Raw genomic sequence first — 21,672 nt, 5'->3', positions numbered from 1 at the left:
GAAGAGTGCCCGCCCCCTCCTCTCGGAAGAGGCGGGGCTTCCGGCCGTGACCTGGAAATTACTGCGCGACCCTCATTCCTTTCAGGTCGGGCCCTCGGGAAAGATGGCTGCGGTGCAGGGCGCTGAGGTGAAAGTGGACGCCGGCGAGCCAAAACTGAGCAAAAAGTAAGTGTCGCCGCGAGTCATTAAGGTCTTTGCGGCCGGACAGTCCGGACTAGGAAGCGCCTGGAGGCTCCGACTGAGGTGGCCATGCCTGAGGCCTTCCTACCGGCTCTCGTGGGTACGGCCACGCCGGGACGTAGCCGCTACTCCCCGAAACTACATCCCCCAGGTTGCCCTGGGGTCGGGCTCTGGCGGGGTCTTGTCGTCTATTCCTGGAGTTAGGAGGAATGAAAATTGACTAGAGAAAAGCGAAATTTACTCCTTTTCTTCTCTGAGGGGAAAAAAAAGTTCTTTCATTATCGAGCCACGCCTCGCTACCATTTGGAGAAATGTGAGATGCGAAATACCTGCGCTTTTCCTAAAGACCTTCAGATTTTCCTTACCCTCACCTTTGGCTATTCTGAATCTTACGTATTAAATAGATCCTTTCTAAAACTGTGTTGTGCACCTGTCATTATGGGTTATTGTAAGGATCTCTGAGTATTAAGTAAGTGACCGATGTCTGGCGGTAGGGTCCTTGGAGTGTGAAGGGAAATATATCAAGATTAGCCTCCCGGAACGCCTGGGTGGCTCAGCGGTTGAACAGGCAGAGGGAGAAGCAGGCTCCCCTCCTGGAGCCGAATGCGGGACTCGATCCCCGATCTCAGAATCACGCCCTGAGCCAAAGGCAGGCGCCTAACCTAACACCCAGGCGTCCCAAATACAATCTTAAAAAAAAAAAAAAAAAATAGCTTCCCTTTATATTTTTTTAAGACTTATTTATTTATTTATTTATGATAGACAGAGAGAGAGAGAGGCAGAGACACAGGAGGAGGGAGAAGCAGGCTCCATGCCGGGACTTCAGGATCACGCTCTGGGCCAAAGGCAGGCGCTAAACCCCTGAGCCACCCAGGGATCCCTAGCTTCCATTTAAACGGCTGTGTCCTGTATTCCTGAGTGTGTCTGTGTGTGTGTGTGTGTGTACACGTGTACCTGTATACACACATTCCCTCTCAATCAGGGTTCTTCAATTGAAGCACAGAATCCAGGCAATGTTTTGTTTTCTTAGCATTCCCAATGATGGTTAATAACTAGTATCATTCCAGAGACATAGGAGAAAAGTTCGTTCTTTACAAATAATGGCTGCCTTAGCACATTGGGGCTCAGCTCTTTTGCTGAACCGTGATGGAATATACACTTAACCAGTCAAATTGTTTTTTCCTTTGGGTCTCTGGATTTATACTTCAGATATTCTAGAAAAATGAGAAAGGAAACATCTAAATTTATGGTCTGATAGTACCCACTATGTTGTCTTTCTGAGGACTGTATCTGATGTCAGTCCTTCTGAGAGTATCTAAATGTTTGGAACCTGGTCTTGGACTTATGCCTTTGGGAAAATTGTTTGGACTTTGATCTGTCACATCAGTATAGTGGACCTTTGAACGACTCGGGTTAGGGACATCAACCCTCATATAGACTTAATAGCCAACTGTTGACTGGAAGCCTTATCAATAACATAAATAGTCAATTAACATGTGGTTTGTATGTTTCAGACATACTGTATTCTTACAATTAAGCTAAAGAAAAGAATGTTTAAGAAAATCAAGAGAAAATGGATTTACGGTTCTATACTGTATTTATCCCCCCCCCAAAAAAAATCTGCATTTAAATGGACCTTGCAAAGTAAGGTGCAGGTGTCAACTGTAATCGAATTTTATATTATTTTTTTAAGATTTTATTTATTCACAAGAGACACCCAGAGAGAGGCAGAGACATAGGCATAGGTATCCTTTCCTTGCAAGGAAAGTATTAATGTCCATTTAGGCTCTAGATGACTAAATGCATTGCTGAAGCATGCATAGTGAAAGTGAATCTGTTGCTGATTTAGCTCTGGAGCAGAGATCTAAAACCAAGTCCAGAACTCAACAGCTCATGCTCTTTGCACAGCCTGCACCTTACTTCCTCACATTGTCTAAAAGAATCTGCTCTTAATCTATATTCCTCTAGTGACCAGGAAGTAAAATAATTTTTGAATGATTAATGTTTCCTTCTGTATCTTAATTGTTCTTGGGACTTCCTGCATCTGTAATGAGCACCATAGGATGCCAGTTATTTTCTCCCAAGTTTAAAAACAGATGGGCTTCCTGCCAGATGACTCATTCCCAAATGAAAGGTCAAATTAATGTAGTCCAGGACCATTCCTGAAGTTCTTTCCTCCTTGTTCCTAGAGCTCAAATAAGGCTTATCTTTGTCTCAGGTGTGCTCTTGTGTGGCTGGCTTTTCCCTTCATCTAGAGTTTGCAATTGACAGTGACATTTCATATGCTTCCCATTGCCATCTTGGTGGCCAGGTATTTCATCCCCAAGATAGAAGCCATATATCAGGGGCTTCAGAAACACTGCCTCGGGGCCAGTCTCCCTATTTTCTAGATTGTTGTGATCATCTCTACCTATAAATCATTGATCGTCTTGCTTTTGAGTTTTGACCCAGATGTCCACTTTTTTATTATAGCGAGGACAGAACGTTGTCAGAGTTGCAGCACAGTGAGTGTTACAGGGTTGTTGTCAGTTAAGAGGTTCTTGAAGGAACCCTGAAAGATTGTGCAGCCTGCCCCCACCCCTCACCCATAAGAGTCGGAGTGCTGGTTGGTGTATATATACTGTCTCGTCCCATCTGACACCACATCTCTGTTTCCTGTTAGGTGGTGGTGATCATTAGTTCCGGGGTGTTCTGCCATGTTGACGCAAGCTGCCGTAAGGCTTGTTAGGGGGGCCCTGCGCCAAACCTCCTGGGCACGGTGGGGGCAGAGGGAGCTGCGACTGTGTCAACTTGCTCCTTTCACAGCGCTTCACAAGGACAAGCCACTTTCTGATAAAAGAAGGTTGGTGCCCTTACGTTTGTTGTTGCTCTGGGAGCAAGAATCCTTCCCTTACTATGTCCTTACCTGTTAAGCCTCTGGCTAAGTCTTTGGACTTGTTGCTAAGGAAACAGAGCCCTACTACCAAAACCAGTAGTTGTTTCTCATTTTCTCTTTAATAAATTCAGTTTCTCACTCTAGATCCTTGAGATGATTTGTGGATCCTTTATTAGACCAGTGCTGAGAACAAACATTATCTTCCCTTTCCTGTCTTTCTGTACTTGGTTTCTCCTGAGGTTAATTTGGTTTCTAGTCTTTGTTCTATCTCTAGGACCTTTTTGGATTTTCCTTAGGATTAAGTCGATTTAAAGAGCAACACCTAGTTGTTTTTTTATGTTAATACTAGGAAGAACCCAGTAGGCTCTGATGCCTACAGACTGAATCACAGCACAGTAGGCCTAACATGTTCTGGAATGATTGTTTTCACAACTGTTACAAGACAGATTACATCCAGAGACACCTACTTTGAAGCCCTTGCGATCAGTCTTCTTACTTAAAAATGATTATTTCAAATCACCAATTTACTTTTTTAATTGAGTTACTCTAAATTCATACTGAGAATTAAGAATGTGCCCCAAAGGCAGATAATGTGTGAGGATGACTTGGTATCATTTGCCATGGTTCATTATGATATAATATTTTATTAAATTAGCATTGGTAGTTTGAAAGAGTGATCAATTCTATTTGAATACTGAGGATACTCTATGCAAATCTGTTTGGTTTCTGGGTTCAGATAGCAAGATTTCAGATCAGTGTGTGGATAGTGAAGGATTTGGCCAGAAATGTATCAAAGATTTCTGTCCTGGGTATAGAGAATCAAGTGTTTAAAATAGTGAAGGATACTTAGAATAACTCACATTTGTGTGTTTATTAAATGCTAAGGGCAGGGTCATCTCTACATACATTTTCTCAGTCCTCACAACATTTGGAGAGGAGAGTGTTTTCTGTTATTTCCATTTTACAGATGAGAAGTCACTTGTCCAAGGTCATATAATTACTAGGCAGATATGTCAGGATTTAGTCCTAGGCAGTCTGACTCCAGAGATGTTATATTATTCCCTACTCTGTGCTGGTTTATACACTATTCTACCCAATTTGTTGTCAAAGTCAAGCTCCCATAGAGAGAGACCAATATGGAGAGCCATTGTCAATGCATTGACCAGTGCTGAGCGAGAGGTTATCAGTGATGTGTCTCCTTGAACTCTGGAAAGCCACCTCTCCCCTACCTGCCCTACCCAAACTAACCTACTCCTTGGAGAGATATAGAGAAGGGTGGCAGACACAGCTGGAGATGTTGCCTGATTTGGTTTTTCTTTGCCCTAAGGTATCTTGATTTTATTTGGGATCTCACTCTGGAAAGCAGAGGCTGAGAAAGATCTTTCACATCTTTAATTTAAGCTTACTTTTCCTTTGTCTCAGTCACCTATACTGACTAAGTTGACTAAGAGACTAGCAGGGGTGGAACCAGGCAAGAGCATCCCCACCGCCCCCCCCCCCCCCCCAAGGCTGTTCATATTTTTGATAAGTGGTTATGGGGCAGAACATAGTAGAGGACTCTCACATTGAACGTTTGTATCTTCCCAACAGTGAGCTAAAGAGGCGCCTAAAAGCTGAGAAGAAAATTGCAGAGAAGGAAGCCAAGCAGAAGGAGCTCAGTGAAAAACAGCTAAGCCAGGCCACTGCTGCTGCCACCAACCACACCACTGATAATGATGTGGGTGCTGAGGAGGAGAGTCTAGACCCAAATGTAAGTCCCCCGGACCACCTCTCTGGCTGGGCATGGGAAAGTGTCTGATGAGACTTAGGCCAATTCCTTGGGGCCAGCGACTAAGAAGATACATAGGAGCTGGAATAAGCAGTGAGCCCTGGGTCACTGCAAATGTGTGAGGGGGAGCTGAGGGGGGTGCTGCTACTCCATCTTGTTAAAGACACAAGGCATTAACATTTTCTTAACAGGCATTTGGGAGAATCCTGGACTTCTAAGTGACTGATAAATCTTCCTTGAAACTAGCTGGCCCTTAGCAAATCCAGAGAAGTTGTCTCCCTAAAGATTGGCTAGCTAGGGTTTACTTTGGACCAGAGATTGGCAAACTGCATTCCATAGGCCAGATTCATCTTTCCTTGCCTTTCATCTTATCCGTCCTCCCTGATTTTGAAAATAAAATTGTGTTGGAGCACAGCCATGTCCATTTGCTTACATATGTTTAAGGATGCTTTCATGCTACAACAGCAGAGTTGAGTGGTTGCATCAGAAAAAGTGTGCTTAGACTATTCCTTTTTTACATCCTCCAAGCCCCAGAGGCCTGTCTTGGGGAAAAGTCTTATGTGTAGCCAGGGGTAGGAAAGTAGGAAAAAAGATAACTCACCATGTAGATGCATTCTCAAAAATGGTAACCAAGGCCACCTGTATAAATTAAACTTAACGTTTTAGGCAGAATTCCAATCTTTTCTTTTCATTGAATCTTGCATTTCAGAATTCAGCCTTCGTTTCCACCTATGGATTTGGCCACTGCATAGTTTACATGCAAATCTCACTCGATACCAAATCCTGAGATTTCAAAGTTGTGGAGGGCCCAGTTAAGGAAACCTCGATGTTTTGGGGCCATTCTAGGGCAAAATACAGTACTCTGCTAGATAGGCTGCTGGTCTGACCAGGGTCAACTTCTGAAAGGCCTTTTTTTTTTTTTTTTTTTTTAAATAGCAATACTTCAAGATACGCAGCCAAGCAATCCACCAACTGAAAATCAATGGGGAAGACCCATACCCACACAAGTTCCATGTTGACATCTCGCTCACTCATTTCATCGAAGAGTATGGTCACCTGCAGCCTGGGGACCACCTGACTGACATCACCTTAAAAGTTGCAGGTAGGAGGACTCCCTGGCAGTTTGCTGAGCTCCCACAGCAGACAGGCTTCTCCAGTAGCACAAAGGAAGGTCTGTGGTGGTCTTGTTTTCAAGTAGTCTGTGTCTGAGGCTACTTCATGAGGGACAGTGCAATTACACCCATTCACAGAAAGTTGAGCAGCCCTAAGATAGGAGATTGCATCCTAGATAAGGTGATGTGGCAGAGGAAGGGGCCTTCTCTGAGGGGGAGCTCCTGACCTGATGCTGCTAGTTCATAGTCCTTTTTGAAGACTTCCCTTACCAGTGGGAGCCATGGCCCCATGCTCCTAAAAATTTCCACCTGTGGCCTAGGAATGATATTTCTAGAGCACGGTTATTTTGGAGTTGTAGTTATTTGGAGTTGCATGGGATCTTTTCCTTGATTGAAAAAAAAAAAAAGTCTGGGGTGCCTGGCTCAGTCCATAGAGCATGCAACTCTTGATCTCAGGGTTGTGGGTTCAGGCCCCACTTTGGGCATAGAGGTTACTCTAAAAACGTCTTTGGGGTGTCTTGTGGCACCTGGGTGACTCAGATAAGCATCCAACTCTTACTTTTGAATCAGGTCATGATCTCAGGGTCCTGGGATCAAGCCCTGTGTCAGGCTCTGCACTCAGCACTTAATCTGCTGGAGAGTCTCTCTCCCTCTACTCCTTCCCTTACTCAGGGGCGTTCTCTCTCTCTAAATAAAATCTTCAAAAAAAAAAAAAATCCTTTATTTGCCTCCTCCCCCAAAAATAATGGAACTATTAATTATATGAAATTTAGAACATTCAAAAAAACAGAGAGAGGGCAGCCCAAGTGGCTCAGTGATTTACTTCTGCCTTCAGCCCAGGGTGTGATCCTGGAGACCCGGGATGGAGTCCCATGTCAGGCTACCTACATGGAGCCTGCTTCTCCCTCCACCTGTGTGTGTATGTGTGTGTGTGTGTGTCTGTGTGTGTGTGTGTGTCTGTCTCTCCCTCATGAATAAATACATAATAAAATCTTTAAAAAAAAAAGAGAGAGAAAAGTTTATTTACCCATAACTCCAACTACCCAAAAAGAACCTCTGCCAATATCTAAATGCCCAAAGGTTCAAGCCTAGTACTTTTACCAAAATGTGTCTTGGTGTTAGTCATTCTGACTCAGTATTCTCAGTACACAGTGTACCCTTCTAATTGGTATTTTCAAGTCTTTCAGGAAGTTTTTCTTAAATAAAATTTTTTAGAATTCTATTTTTGCTTTGGTTTTCTTTGGGGACTCCTTATATCTGTATGTTGGATCTTTCCTTCTTTTCAGTATTTTTCCACTTTTTCTCAAACCCTTTTTTCTCTCTTCGTTTGTACTTTAATATTTAAATTTTATTCTTCCCAGCTTGGTTTTTCTTAAGGCGTTATTGTATTTACTCTTATTTTCTTCTAGTTTAAGTCTTTCTGAAATGACTTTTTACTTTATTTCTGATTTTTTTTTTTTTTAATGTGTGTCCTATCATTTCTTAGTTTTTCAGTGGTTCTTATTTGCGGGGGTTTTTGTTTTCTGTCATTTTCTTAATATCTTTCAGCTCATTGTGAAATAGAATTGTTTGTTTATTCTGAGCTTGTCTGTCCCAAGTGCTTTTTTATTAATAACTAGTATTTGGCCTCAATACTTTTATTTTGTTTATTTTTATGTGAAATTAGTTTTCCTGAATGTTAAATGGAAGCTTAGCTTAGCTTTTCCAGCTTTGCTGAGCTTCCTCTTCTTTAGTTTTCTGCAGTGTTCAGAATTACCGCACCTTGCTTTCTGAGATTTCCAGGTTCTCTTTCTCTTCCTCACTTTCGTTGGACCTTCTCTTTCCTTCATCTATGTTTTCCTGATTTTTTTCAGTTTTGTGGGCCTTGTCCTACAAGGAAGCCCTGGCTGTTACATTTAGCATGTTTCTGGGGCTGCCTTGAAGGGCTTCAGCCCATTAGACCTCGTGCAGCCCCAGCTCCCTATACTGGCAGTGGACAGATCCCCTTCTGGGTTCAGCTGCCATCCTCCAATTAGCTGCCATATTTTCCAGTGACTACCTATGGCTCTTTTGGAAATTTCCAGTTCTCAGACCCCTCAGACACCCCATTGCTCCCTAAAGCTTTTTCCCATATGGAGGCCTGAGGGTTCTTCCTGGTTTGCCCCCATTGCTTGTATTGGGATTCCTAGGAATATCTTCCCATGTAATTTTGTTGTATATTTCGTCCGTAGCTTTTTGGCCTTGTCCGTCTAGTTGTTTTCTGTTTTTACGTGAGAATGGAGGTAGATCCAAAAACTATGCTGCCACCAACACAGCCATCTTCTAGGGTATTTAAAGCCGGGTCTTCCTGCACATCTTTAACAGATTTAATGAGGATCATTGTCATGAAGAAAAAGATTGGGCTTAACTCTCGGGATTAAATCAAATTGTTCTGGCCTGTGTTCATAGGACATTCTACCCAGACATAAACAATGCAGAAGGAACTTATTCTAACACTGATACCATGAAATGGCTTCTGGTTCTATTGGTCAGTATTTTTGTTCTTTTTCTAGGTAGGATACATGCCAAAAGAGCTTCTGGGGGAAAGCTCATCTTCTATGACCTTCGAGGAGAAGGGGTCAAGTTGCAAGTCATGGCCAATTCCAGGTATGTAGAAGTGCCTTGTTGCAGGCCTTTCCAGATTGGCCCAGAGCAACATGACTGGGGACAAAGGCCCATGTGGTCTCCCTTTCCTGTTGGTATTTAAAGTTAAATGTAGGCTATGTTGAGTATGGCTGAAAAGAATAAAACAGCCATCTGGTCACCTAGAAAATAACAGCTCTCAGGTTGTGCAGCCATTACAGGTGGATATAACCCTTCAGTAGTTGATAGAAGAATCTGAGATTCTTCCCAGGCACACACTAAATAGGCATCAGCAGTTTGATAAGGATTCCAGAGGTCAGTTTTAAAAACTAAACCAGTGGGAGGTGCCTGGGTTGCAGTCAGTTAAGCTTCCATCTCTTGATTTCAGCTCAGGTCCGATCTCAGGGTTATGAGATTGAACCCCATGTGGGGCTCACCGTGAGCCTACTTAAAACTCTCTCTCCCCCTTCCCTTCCCTCTCTATAAATAAATGAATCAATCGATCAGATTTAAAAAAAAAAACTGGTCAGTTTTAATTTGGAATATTGTATACTGAAATACATTTTATTTTCACTAAGGAATTATAAATCAGAAGAAGAATTTATTCACATCAATAACAAACTACGTCGGGGAGACATAATTGGAGTTAAGGGAAATCCTGGGAAAACCAAGAAGGGTGAGCTGAGCATCATTCCCTACGAGATCACACTGCTGTCTCCTTGCTTGCATATGTTACCTCATCTCCACTTTGGCCTCAAAGACAAGGTAAGTTCTTATGGCATCCTTGCTGTTATCATGGCATTGAATCAGACTTACCATTAATTTCTGTCTATTGCTTTTGGTTTAGGAAACACGGTATCGTCAGAGATACTTGGACTTGATCCTGAATGACTTTGTGAGGCAGAAATTTATTATCCGCTCTAAGATCATCACATACATAAGGAGTTTCTTGGATGAGTTGGGATTCCTAGAGGTGAGGGAGAGTCCCTACCTAACATGATGAGCTAGTAGCCCTGTTATGCCTACCTCTCACTACTTCTTTTCCCTTTCCCATGCCCTGTGTCCTTATCATTCATGCCCAACAAAAAGTCCCTTTCTGGCCAGTGTTTTTGTTCCATCTTATTTTTTCAGTGCCCTGATTAAGAAGGCAAGACCTGAATTCTGAGATAATGGACAAAATGTAGGGCTGTCTGCACACTAATGGTGCCCCATTCGGTGTGTGTGAGCAACTCATTTTGCCTTTTTTTTTTGTTTTCATTTTGCTTTTTTGTAGCACTAAAAAAAAAATAATAATAATTGTATAAGAAAGGTAAATGCATGCTATTGTAAAACAAATTCAAAGAAACTGAAAGTCTCCTTTCATATTTTCCAACTTCCTTCCCCGAACTTAAGTTTGATATGTATTTCTTCCACACCATTTTGTATGAAAATGTATATACATACCTAAGCATGTTGCAGATGAGGTACATGTGTAAATGTTTTGGAAGGATTTTTTGTTTTCAACATAAATTCCCATTATGTGTATTCTGATGGGCCTTTTTTTTCTTTCCTCTTACTGTATTCTGAAGCCTTTTGCATGTCTATAATAACTAAGTCAAAAAATAGAAGTTCAATTTACAGTATTTATCAAAATTTTAATTTATAATGTGAAAGTTTATTGGCACTATGTTAATAGTGTTTGGTATTAATAGAAATTGAGATGCTTCTGGAAAATCAGGTCGTCTATACTTTTCTGTCAAGCACCTGCACATGACAGTTAGACTTAACTTTCATTTGGTGCTATAATAGGCTTAGACCATTTATCCATACAAAACCTGAGCCAGCCCCAAGGCCTCTGGTTTTACAACCTCTTATCTGAAGACTAAATGTTTCTCCCTGTCATTTAGATTGAAACTCCCATGATGAACATCATCCCCGGGGGAGCTGTGGCCAAGCCTTTCATCACCTACCACAATGAGCTGGACATGAATTTATACATGAGGATTGCTCCAGAACTCTACCATAAGGTAATCAGTAAGTGGATACCCTGTTCCTTACAGAAGCAGAAGTCTGAAAATGCACTGGCTAAAGAGCTGCAGTTAGAAATAAGGAACAGAAAGAGAAAAACAGCCAGGAGAGTATTCTAATCTGTCAGGCCCGTGAGTCGTCCTGTGGCTCTTACATTGTATGTTTAGAGTCCTCCTTGGATTAGATCTGATTTTAGTCTTTTATAGAAAAGGTTGATCTCTGTCTAGAAGTTGGCAATAAACATCTGTAAGTGACCAGAGTAAATACTGAAGAATGTCATTCATGGTTCTTAATTGCAGACAACAGAACCTGTTATAACTAGTTTAAGCACAGGAATGATGTATTCAAATATATAAGGAAGCTTAACAATTCCCAGGAGGATCAGAGAATCATGGTTGGAGACCATGAGATTAGGAATGATTTTCATGCCTATCTGGGCTGTTCCCATGGAAAACTCAGATCTTCTCCACTAGGGACAGCTAAAACAGCCTCGTAACCCTGGCTCTAGGCACAGGTCATTGCCATTAGGATCTTTGCAGTTAACTTCTTAAAAGCTAGATGTCTCTGGCTCCCTTCACCAGAAGGAATTCTGCAATAGTTACGCCTTCTATCAACGGCTTTCAAAAGTTGTGTGGGCATGTCTGACTAGTGGGGAGCTTGGGTTACATGCCTGTATCCTAACCCCAAAAGAGGCTTTTTTCTTGGGGAGGCTCATACTCACAAGATGAAGTGCTATCCCAGTAAACGAGAATTCAGAGGTCCTGGGCAACCAGAATGAATGAGGACTATCCACTACAAAGGTCTAAAGGGAGTAGGGTATTCAACATTTGGTTGGAGATCTGAAAACATGCCTGAGCTATGAAAACCAAATTAGCTTTTGTAGACAAACTTTCCAGAGCCATCAAAATTAGCTGTCATGAACTTGGCTGTGTGTTATTAGATACTGGTGGTTGGTGGCATTGACCGGGTTTATGAAATTGGACGCCAGTTCCGGAATGAAGGAATTGATTTGACTCACAATCCTGAGTTCACCACCTGTGAGTTCTACATGGCCTACGCAGACTATCATGATCTCATGGAAATCACAGAGAAGATGATTTCAGGTAATATCTTCTGTTTTCCTTGGTCTTTCACATATGTCTGAAGGACTGGTGTGCTGCTTTTGGGTCCTCTTTAAATGACAGATTTCTTCCCCAGGGATGGTGAAGCACATTACGGGCAGTTACAAGGTCACATACCATCCAGATGGCCCAGAGGGTGAAGCCTATGAGATTGACTTCACCCCACCCTTCCGGAGAATCAGCATGGTAGAAGAGCTTGAGAAGGCCTTGGGGGTGAAGCTGCCAGAAACTAAGCTCTTTGAAACTGAAGGTAAAGTGATGCATTCCTCCACAGAACAGCCCTTCATCCTTTTCAACCCTGAATTAGCTGAGATCAGGGCTAGAATTTCCCACAGTATTCTTTTGGAATTATATTTTCTTGCTGCGATAGTATAATGTCTTCTGTTCTAACTTGTACATTACAGAAACTCGCAAAATTCTTGATGACATCTGTCTAGCAAGAGCTGTTGAATGCCCTCCACCTCGGACCACGGCCAGGCTTCTTGATAAGGTGACAGACTATGCCTTTTTTTTTTTTTTTTTTTTTTTCCCTTAAAGATTTATGTATTTATTCATGAGAGGCACAGAGGGAGAAGCAGGCTCCCCACAGGGAGCCCGATGCGGGACTCCATCCTAGATCCCAGGATCACGCCCTGAGCCAAAGGCAGACGCTCAACCGCTAAGCCACCCAGGTGTTCCCAGACCATGCTCTTTAAGTACATGCCCTCTCCGGTGGTAATCAGACCCCTGTTCCCTATGAAGGTGAACTCCACTGTGGAGCACCAACTTCTGCAGCCTCTCAGGAAAGCCCTAATGAGAGAAAAAAGAGAATTAACAAGTTTTAAATTCCTATTCTACTAAGCTCTGTGCCAAGTAGTTATGTAATCTCAGTTAAAGCTTACCAGCCATAGAGAAGCTTAGGATAAACCCCTATAGCATCAGGTAGTAGGTAGGAGTGGAGTCCTCCTCCAAGACTGGGACAATCAAAATGCCATTCAGAAAGGATCTCCAGCTCTGCTTTCTCCTTAAGCTTGTCGGGGAGTTCCTGGAAACGACATGCATCAATCCTACATTCATCTGTGATCACCCGCAGATAATGAGCCCTTTGGCTAAATGGTAAGATAAAACATGGTATTTCAGTTACCTATTGCTGTGTAACAACTTTATAATTTAGTGGTATGAAACAACTCTCAAGAGTTTGTGGGTTCATCGGGTAGTCTTTCTGCTCTACAGAGTGGTAGCTAGGTAGCTAAGGTAACTCAAGTGGCTGTAACTAGGAACTCAGGCACCTTGTTTCTTCTCCACAGGGATTCTCGTGCTCCACAGCTTCCTCATGTAGCCTCTCTCTGGCAGTGTAGCCTGGGCTTCCTTACATAGTAGCTAAGTTCCAAGAGGAGGAAGGAGTCCAAAAGAACAAACCCCAATGTGCAAGCATATATCAAGCCTCTGCTGAGGTCCAGTTGGCCAAAGCAAGTCATATGGGCAGCCCAGAGTCAGTGTGACGGGGCACAGAAGAGCATGAGTATAGGAGGTATGGTTCAGTACAACCGTTTCCCACACAGGTGTGCTGTGAAGATGATCAAAGCTTCTGTGGCTCTCACCCTCCTCACTACCGTACCAAATGATTTGGTGCCAGAATGCATCACGGGCCTCAGGTCTCCATGTACAACACATATGAGTCAGCTAGAATTCAGGAACTCTTGCATTTGTAACAGATGTTATGGTGAACCTGTATATTCAGCCCTCCCCTTTGGGCTCCTGTCCCCAGGCACCGCTCTAAAGAGGGTCTGACTGAGCGCTTTGAGCTGTTTGTCATGAAGAAGGAAATCTGCAACGCCTACACCGAGCTCAACGACCCTGTGCGGCAGCGGCAGCTATTTGAAGAACAGGCTAAGGTAAGGAAGTGTAGGGTGGGAAGCAAAGGAATTGTGTTGCCTCATGTACCTACTCCTTAGACAGTGTAGCCTGAACCCAGGTCTTTGTCATTGTCTGCATCTCTTGGTGACTTCAGCAGAGATGAAGGTTAAAGCCATGAGCTTCACTGGAGGAAGTCACCTTTCCAGATGGAGAACTTGGCTGGTTTGGGCCCTAGAATTTCCACATAGAGGAGTTAGGCATGATTTTTTTCTGTGTGGGGAGTGTGATGCTTGCATTAAAAGTACATCTGCATAACAAGAACATCATTTTTCTTAAATGGTACATTTATTAAGGTGGCTTGGGGGTGAGAGGCAGGGAGATTAGTGAAGACAAAGCTGCCCGCACCAGCACTGCCACGGATGTGTAGTTTCAGGAAATGAGGAAAAGACTCTTGGGAATCCTCAGTCTCCAAAAAATCTGTCTCACTGGACTTCTAGAGCCTGGGGCACTGGAGGTTTTTTCATTTCACAGAGAAATTCGCATGTGTTCCCAAGTGGGGCTCACCAGCCCTGACCTTGAATTTGAAAGAAATAGCTCCATCCTGAAGTTACTGGGAAACCAATTCCCAAGAAGTACTGGGTGTCCATAGCATCCCCAGAATGGTCATCCCTGTGAACGTGCTGACATGCTCACTCAGACACTGAGAGCACAGCCTGGACTAGTGTCACCATTTGGTTCTCTTTAGGCCAAAGCTGCTGGCGACGATGAGGCCATGTTCATAGATGAGAACTTCTGCACTGCTCTGGAATACGGGCTACCCCCCACCGCTGGCTGGGGCATGGGCATCGACCGTGTCACCATGTTTCTCACAGACTCCAATAACATCAAGGTACGTGGTGGCCCTCTGGCACACACTGCCCTGGAGAGCTCCATTCTTGGAGGCAGGAGATGGCAGGCCGGGAGAAGGAAGAAGGGGCTTTGGGATGAAAGGAGGACCAGGCAGAGAGCAACACACGACTCCACAGGACAGTCAGGGCATCTGATCTGATGGGATTTGGGGGTTTTCTACCTGAGGCAGAAAGAATACTCATTTTTTGCATTTCTTGATGATCCGAGGAACACACTAAGTCCTCTCCATGTGTTATCTCTATGTGTTATTTCCTTACTTAAGTCAGCCCTATGAGATGTAGAAACTGTTGTTACTCCCATTGTTATAGATAGGGAAAACACTAAGACAGACACTAAGAGAATCTCTGTTCTCACTCATTCTTTTCCATCCTCTATAATTGGAAGGGACTGAGTTGAAATAGAAACCTAGATCTCTGGATTTGAGTGGCAACAATAACCAAAAGCAAAAAGAATGAGTGAATAGCTATGAAAAAGAGCATGCTTCTCACCTCAAAGTGTGTTTTCTCTCCTGCAGGAAGTACTTCTGTTTCCTGCCATGAAACCTGAAGACAAGAAAGACAGTGGAGCTACCCCTGAAACATTACAGAGCACGACAGCTGGCACTTCTGTCTAGAAAAGGATCACTGCAAGTCCTGTAACTCAGGCCTCTCTGCATCTTGCACAAGTTCAAGGACTGCAGGGGAGTTCTCGTGTGTTTGACGATCACAGTTCAGTTCAGCTACGAGAATAGAGAAGAGGAATTAAAAATTCCTTTTTACTTCTTGTTCCCAAATAAACCATTTGTCTCTACTCTCGTCTCATGACTGTTTACTGTGCAATGTCAGCTTTTACTCAAGACAGCTGGTCTAGTGAATGTTTAGGATTATACCACTTTATTCATTCAACAAATTCATATTAATGTCTGCCCTGTACCAGGCATTGTGCTAATGGATTGGGGACAGCAGTGAACACATGAAGCAGCTGGGGGAAACCAGGGAGGAGTCCTACCAGGAAGGACTTGTCTTTTGCATCTCAGCAAAACCTGCAAGTGTCCCAGCAAGTTGTCATTTCTGTAGCCGTTAAAATGATGTGGGCGCGCAGAAATCTCCTCACTGGGAATTAACTTCAGAGAGTGTTGAGCATCTCCACCCCTTGCTGGTGTTTCAGCACAGGTTCCAAGAGCACTTGGCAGCAGTGGGAGATAACCAGGAAGTATTTCAGAAGAAACCCTTCCAGATGCTACATCCTTTGGCAAGATGGTGTTAAAATGAAAACCACTTCCCCAAAGGAAAGGGTACAGGTTCGAGATACAGTACGGGACTTCAGGCAGCACCACCACTGTAAAAGGCAACAAGAATCAATAAGGTCACAAGTGACCTTTAAGGAGCTGTTTAGGGGTACCTGGGTGGTGCAGTCAGTTGAGCGTCTGACTCTTGGTTTTGGCTCAGGGTTGTGGGATGAAGCCCCAAGTTGGGCTCTGCACTTAGCTGGGAGTCTGCTGGAGATTCTCCTTCCTTCTGCCCCTCCCACTTGAGCTTGCTCGCTCACTCGCTCTCTCCCTCAAATAAGTACATCTTAAAAAAAAAACAAAAACTGTTTAGTAGTAATCTGGGGGCAAAAGCTAGCTGGCCTCGAGTCTGGAGACAGATGAACTGAAGCAATAGACAACTTGTGGGATTTGGCAGAAAGAATGCTTAGAAGGAACAGGCTTATAAGTCCACTGCCTCTTGAAACAGTTGAAGGCTCACAATTTGCTAACTGCTATACAGGGGTAAACAGGCACAGTCCCGAGCATCCTCAAACTTCCAGACTTCTAAGGAAAACAGACATACAATAAGTCATTTTTTTAACTGTAAAATGGAAGTTCTAATAAATGCTTTGAAGGAGGGTTCCATGGGGTATTGAGAAACTAACAGACCTAGTTAAGGTTTACCAAAGGACATTAGAATCTGAGATTTGAAGGAAGGTAGAGCATTAAGTAGTCAAAGAAGGAGAGGGTTTTCCATGGTGTAGTAGCAAGCACAAAGGCCCAGAGATAGGGAAAGCACAGGAAAGGCGAATGACACTAGATGGAGTACAAAAGCCCATGAAAATATATGCTACCAGATGAAGCAGAAGGAGGCTGGCCATACAGGGGTAGGAACCCTATTATGGGATTTTGTGTATTCTCTGAGCCCTACTCTGGGATTTTGTATTTTGAGAGTGCTGAAACACTAAAGTCTTTAAGTAGGGCAGTGACATCACATTTCTGTTTTGAAAACCTCAATCTGGCTGCTCTGTGAAAAAGTATTGGAGTTGGGCAAAGAAAGGTACAAATCTAGAGGTTAGCATAACAATCCAAGAGGGAGACAGAATGGGCTATTGCCATGGAAATGGACAGAAGTGGATGGATTCAAGACACAGGAAGTAAGATCAACAGGACTCAGCAGTATAATATATTGTCAGGGTTACTGGAAAGAAAATGACAAGAAGAGTGACTTACTTTTCAGTTTATACAACTAGACTGATGCTGGTACTGATCCCTGAGAGTGATGATCAGGGCTTTTTTAAAGGCAGAAGAGGAGGACATCCGGAAGGCTTAGTGGTTGAGTGACTGGCTTTGGCTCAGGGAGTGATCCCGGAGTTCTGGGATTGAGTCTCACATCGGGGTCCCTGCGTGGAGCCTGCTTCTCCCTCTGCCTGTGTCTTTGCCTCTCTCTCTCTCTCTCTCTGTCTCTCATGAATAAATAAATAAAATCTTAAAAAAAAAAAAAGGCAGAAGAGGGAGGCAGGTGCAGATTTAAAATGTTAGAGAGGCATGAGGAGCTAGGGTGCTTAGCCTTGGAGGAGGCCTGTGGCCCTTTTATTCTGAACCAGAGAAAAGGATGGGGTCAAGTAAGTTGCACTCCTGTCTCCCCTAAGGAGTACCAGGAAGAAAAGTGAATTCTCCCATCTTTCAGAACTGAGGTATAATTGCTGGATGGTACAGGCTCCTGAATTATCCAGACAAGCTATACTACCTATTCCTGGCAACCTGAAGGTTTTAGACTGGTGCCATCCAACACAGCTGCCACTAGCCACGTGTGGCTATTGAGCGTTTGAAATGTGGCTGGTCTGTATTGAAATGTAAGGAAGGCATCAGGGTGTGATCCCAGGATCCGGGATTGAGTCCCACATCGGGCTCCCTGCGTGGAGCCTGCTGCTCCCTCTGCCTGTGTCTCTGCCTCCCTCTTTCTGTGTCTCTCATGAATAAATAAAATCCTAAAAAAATAAAAATAAAAAAAACATGAAATGTAAGTGTAAAATACTCGATTTCTTAAACGTAAGTATGAAAAAGTATGTATGAAAAACTCAAGTATGAAAAAACAATGTAAATATCTATTTTTTAAGATATTGATTACACGCTGAAATGATACTACTTTGGACATAGTAGTATTTCCATAGTAGTATTTCCATACTTTGGAAATGATACATACTTTGGACATGGCTAAATACATGAATACGGTTAATTATGAATTAATATCTCTTTTTAAAATGTAGCTACTAGAAAATTTTACATTACCTGGCTCAAATTATATGTGTGGGACAGCAATGTTTTAGACAGAAATTCAGCCTAGCGTTCCAAAATACATCGTTCTACTATTTGAACCATTTTACCGGCTTCCTTTGGGCCATTTCGCCGGTACCTGCGCTCCAACACGCGGGACTCCTGAACAGCTCCACGGCCCCCGGCTCCCACCCAGAAGGACTACAAGGGCCAGGGTGCACTGCGCGCCCTTGGGGGCGGGGCCTGAAAGAGCAGCCTCTTCGTGACGTAACGTCCGCTACGTTCCTGCGCTCCCACGAGGGGCGCGCACCTCGGAGGCGGGAGGGACGCTTTGGTGTGGTGGGGCCGAGGGCGCCCAGTTGTGCAGGGGTTGCCCTTGGGTGCGGGTGAGTTGCCCTCGTTCCTGACTTCCTGAGCCCATTTTGTGTGTGAAGCGGTGGTGAGGACCGTGCCTCCCGCGGCGCGCGCGCGTTTCCCGGAAGTGCCGGTGGCCGGTGCGGGCGGGCGCGAGGCGTGCGGCGAGGAGGCAGGCGCGCGGGTCGTCGCTGCGTCGTGGACCCGGAGCCTCTCGGGGACTGGCCGAGTGGGCCCCACCCCGGCTCCGGTGGGGGCGAGAAGGGGCTGCGACCCAGGATATGAAGGAGCGGGGGGTAAGGCGAAGGCCTGGTCTCCCCTGGCAGCCGACCTGCCGTAACTTTCCCTTGAAAAGAAAGTGCGTTTTAACGCTTCAGGCGAGCGTTGAAACAGGCCGTCTTGTGGGCAAATACCCGTTTAAGCTGTTTCATAGGAAGTTACTCAAGATCTAAGAGAGAGTTGGATTTGGATTTGCAAAACATTGATTCATTTCAGCTGCTGTGCACGCTCCCCCAGACGACTACGTGAATGAGGTGATGGAACCGTTCAGGCCGCATCGTCTTAGGGCGTCTGTGTGACTTCTGGCCTGGCTGCTATGGTTCGCGGTATGTGCCTCTGGTTTAATTTCACGTGGATGCCTTGTGATGCCCGTGTCCCCCCAACCCCAGAGTGAGGGGGGAAAATCCCTTCCAGAGACCGGATTCTAGGATCTCCCATATGCCTTTCTTTGGCCCAAAAGATAAGGTGACCCGCTGGTTCTCTGACTTTAAAGTCACAATTTATGTCAGGTCCTGCCAGATTCTGGTTTTCAGTCACTGTGGTCTCATTTTACCATTACCGTGTATTGCAGCAACAGGCTTCCACATTGGAATTCTTAAAAGATAAACTGAGGCACATTAAAATTTTGAAGGTTGAGAGTGGGGGGAGGGGGCAAAAATCAATTCCAGTTAGGCAGCACCAAACCAAAAGTGAATAGGAACACTGCAGATCAGAGCTAGGGGAGAGACTTTATAAAGTGCCACAAGAAAGGGAACTACTTGATTGGCAATAGTTTAAAGCCTAGGTGGCGCTTTGTGCTTGGTTATGCTTAGTGTTGTCCTTTCTAACCTAGAGACACCTACAGACCTAGATCATGGTTTGCTTAAGAGGCCACCACAGCATTAGAGCCACATCAGTCTAATGGCCTCCTGGTTTAATTCATTTAACCCGGTGCTGAAGGCTCATTGTAGAAATAGTTTTCAGAAGCTACATGCATTGGGACTCAGTAATGCCTTTTTGTTTTGTTTTAATTCTTAGCTGTATCTGTCACCATAGGATCTCATTTTCTGTTAAGAAGCTTCTCATACATATGAGTCCAAATGAAATCATTGAGGGAGCATAGAGTCAAGAGTAGAGGAGTGTCTAGCAAGCATCCTCTCAGGTCTGACCTGCTTAATGGTTTTTTAATTCATGGCTTTACATTGCCATTACAATCCGCCCCACCCCCCCTTGCTCCCCAAGGACCTCAAGACAATCAGGAACATAAAATGTTCCTTTTTGGAATATTAATCCCGATATTAATTATTAATCCCATAATTAAAGAGTTGTTTTTCTCTTTTCTGACTTCCTCCTCACCGCCCAGATTGACTATCTCCCTCTAAGAAATCTTCAGAGGCCCCTGTCAAGAAAACAACTCTTTAATTTCTCCTATAGTGTTTGATGAGGCATGGGACGCCTAGGTGGCTCAGTGGTTGAGTCCACCTTCGCTTCAGGTCATGATCCCAAGTCCTGGGATCGAGTTCCACATCAAGCTCCCTGCAGGCAGCCTGCTTCTCCCTCTCCTATGTCTGTCTTTCATGAATAAATAAATAAAATCTTAAAAAAAAAATCAAAAATGAAAAGGGAAGGGGCACCTGGGTGGCTCAGTGGGTTAAGAATCTGACTCTTGATCTCAGTTCAGGTCTTGATCTCAGGGCCGGGAGTTCAGGGCCTGCAGTTAGGCTCCACACTGGGTGTGGAGCTTACTTAAAAAGGTGCGGGGTGAACAGGGAAGTAATAGAAGAAAATGACCCAAAGAGTTCCAGATGGAGAAACTTCAGTATATGCGGTTGGGTTACCCTGAAAGCCTGTCAAAGCACCTAGGCAAGTTGTAGCATCTTGCTCTGGTTCTCCTTTCTGTACTTCTGATAGTTGTGGGTTCTGATCAGGCCCAGCACTGACTCAGACCATGTGGACCGCAGATGAGATTGCACGGCTGTGTTACGAACACTATGGGACTAGGCTGCCCAAGAAGGGGAAGCCCGAGCCCAACCGTGAGTGGACGTTACTGGCTGCAGTGGTGAAGGTACAACTTGTAGCTGACTGGGCCTGTGGTGGCAGTAACAGACCAACACAAGGTGAGGCCTCTTCACCTCTGAATACTCCCTGTCCACATCAGAGATGATCGGATTATCCGTGGCCGTGCAGGCAACAGTCCTGGCTGGTGTCCACTGCAGTAGTGGCGTGTTCCCCTGCTCTCCACCAGGTGGCGCACTTGTGGGAGGTGGCACTGTGGGAACCACAGGCCTGGATGGGTCTTCCTATAGGAATGCTCTGGAGGGGTGTGCACACATGAAACCTGAGGGCGGGGGACCATTCACGTTAGGAGAGCTCGCTTAATGATTCATTTCTTTTCCTCTCAGTGACAAAGGAAGTTGTCTCAATGGGAACAGGAACGAAATGCATAGGCCAGTCCAAAATGAGGAAGAGCGGTAAGCTCGGGTGGGGTCTAAACAATACCTGTTGAGGGAGCTTTGGAAACCACCCTGCATTTTGTCCTCTCCTGTCCCCAGTAAAGGGGCCACATCACTGAAGTGGCTGACATTTCCATTCCCATTGACTGTCACAGTCTAGTTGGAAGGACAGAACTCATTTTAAGAATCAGAATAAACTGTGGAAGCAGAGGCTGCCAGGAACATGCCTTCTGCATAGTTTGAAAGTTGGCCAGTATTTTCATGCTCAAACCAAAAGTTCCCTGGACGTGGCTGTTCCTCATTATGTCTGACGTCCCCCAGAAAGCAATCTTTAATTAGATGAAGGTTTGGGCACCGAAAAGAATATGGAAATCCCCTAGAGATCTGGTATCTTCACCTTCTGCTTCTAGTTAGATTCTTTCTCAGGTTTGCTTTCCCCGTTTTCTTAGCCTTGCCTCCTGCATTCCAGGACCTCTATGGGTTGAATTTGATGGAATCATATCACCACGAGCTCAAGGGTGATATCAGGGTACAAAAGACTTGGACCCCTGTTCTCCAGATACGTTCCTATAAATGAGTAGTTCTCAGCTATGGGGAGATTTTGTCCCCCAGGAAACATTCAGCAGTGGTGGGAGACATTTTTAGTTGTCATAGCTCAGGAGAAGGGGACACTATGCTACCTGCCTCTGGTGG

The 21,672-nt window shown here is 44.4% G+C and overlaps 2 protein-coding genes and 1 long non-coding RNA gene across 28 annotated transcripts in view; 2 read left to right on the top strand and 1 right to left on the bottom strand.

Annotated features, from left to right (window-relative positions):
• Nucleotides 1–8: 8 nt before the first annotated feature.
• KARS1 (lysyl-tRNA synthetase 1) lies at nt 9–15,198 on the top strand. 2 transcript variants are annotated; one of them, XM_077890633.1, is made up of 15 exons: nt 12–165; nt 2,843–3,022; nt 4,646–4,805; nt 5,760–5,925; nt 8,467–8,560; nt 9,115–9,301; nt 9,384–9,509; nt 10,423–10,542; nt 11,484–11,646; nt 11,741–11,914; nt 12,069–12,154; nt 12,674–12,759; nt 13,412–13,538; nt 14,246–14,389; nt 14,924–15,198. In XM_077890633.1, exons 2-15 carry the CDS (start codon nt 2,877–2,879, stop codon nt 15,020–15,022), a joined length of 1,878 nt encoding a protein of 625 aa, XP_077746759.1. In that variant the 5' UTR covers nt 12–165; nt 2,843–2,876; the 3' UTR covers nt 15,023–15,198. The 2 variants fall into 2 exon arrangements, with proteins under 2 accessions (XP_077746762.1, XP_077746759.1); XM_077890636.1 differs by lacking the exon at nt 2,843–3,022 and having other exon boundaries at nt 9–165.
• LOC144309839 (uncharacterized) lies at nt 9,190–18,154 on the bottom strand. 3 transcript variants are annotated; one of them, XR_013375741.1, is made up of 4 exons: nt 18,054–18,154; nt 14,898–15,726; nt 12,546–14,569; nt 9,190–12,453 (listed from the first exon to the last, which is right to left on the bottom strand). It is a non-coding gene; the product is annotated as an uncharacterized LOC144309839 (long non-coding RNA). The 3 variants fall into 3 exon arrangements; XR_013375735.1 differs by having other exon boundaries at nt 12,546–13,731; XR_013375744.1 differs by lacking the exon at nt 18,054–18,154 and adding an exon at nt 16,871–17,771 and having other exon boundaries at nt 12,546–13,731.
• Nucleotides 18,145–21,672, top strand: part of ADAT1 (adenosine deaminase tRNA specific 1) — a 44,635-nt gene continuing 41,107 nt past the window's right edge. For 16 of the 23 annotated variants that reach the window (XR_013375546.1, XR_013375545.1, XM_077890711.1 and 13 more), the window contains exons 1-4: nt 18,146–18,300; nt 18,764–18,873; nt 20,455–20,643; nt 20,929–20,997. Coding sequence is in view for 21 of the 23 variants with exons in the window: in XM_077890711.1 (XP_077746837.1) it covers nt 18,864–18,873; nt 20,455–20,643; nt 20,929–20,997 (268 nt within the window). In the remaining 2 variants the exon portion in view is untranslated. Of the gene's footprint in view, nt 18,301–18,386; nt 18,565–18,763; nt 18,874–20,437; nt 20,644–20,928; nt 20,998–21,672 lie in introns of those variants that run through there. The other 7 variants (XM_077890717.1, XM_077890749.1, XM_077890660.1 and 4 more) reach the window with 6 other exon arrangements.

The sequence above is a fragment of the Canis aureus genome, chromosome 3 (assembly GCF_053574225.1).
Source record: "Canis aureus isolate CA01 chromosome 3, VMU_Caureus_v.1.0, whole genome shotgun sequence".
In the NCBI taxonomy this organism is placed as follows: Eukaryota; Metazoa; Chordata; class Mammalia; order Carnivora; family Canidae; genus Canis; species Canis aureus.
This window is presented reverse-complemented; position numbering and strand designations above follow the sequence as displayed.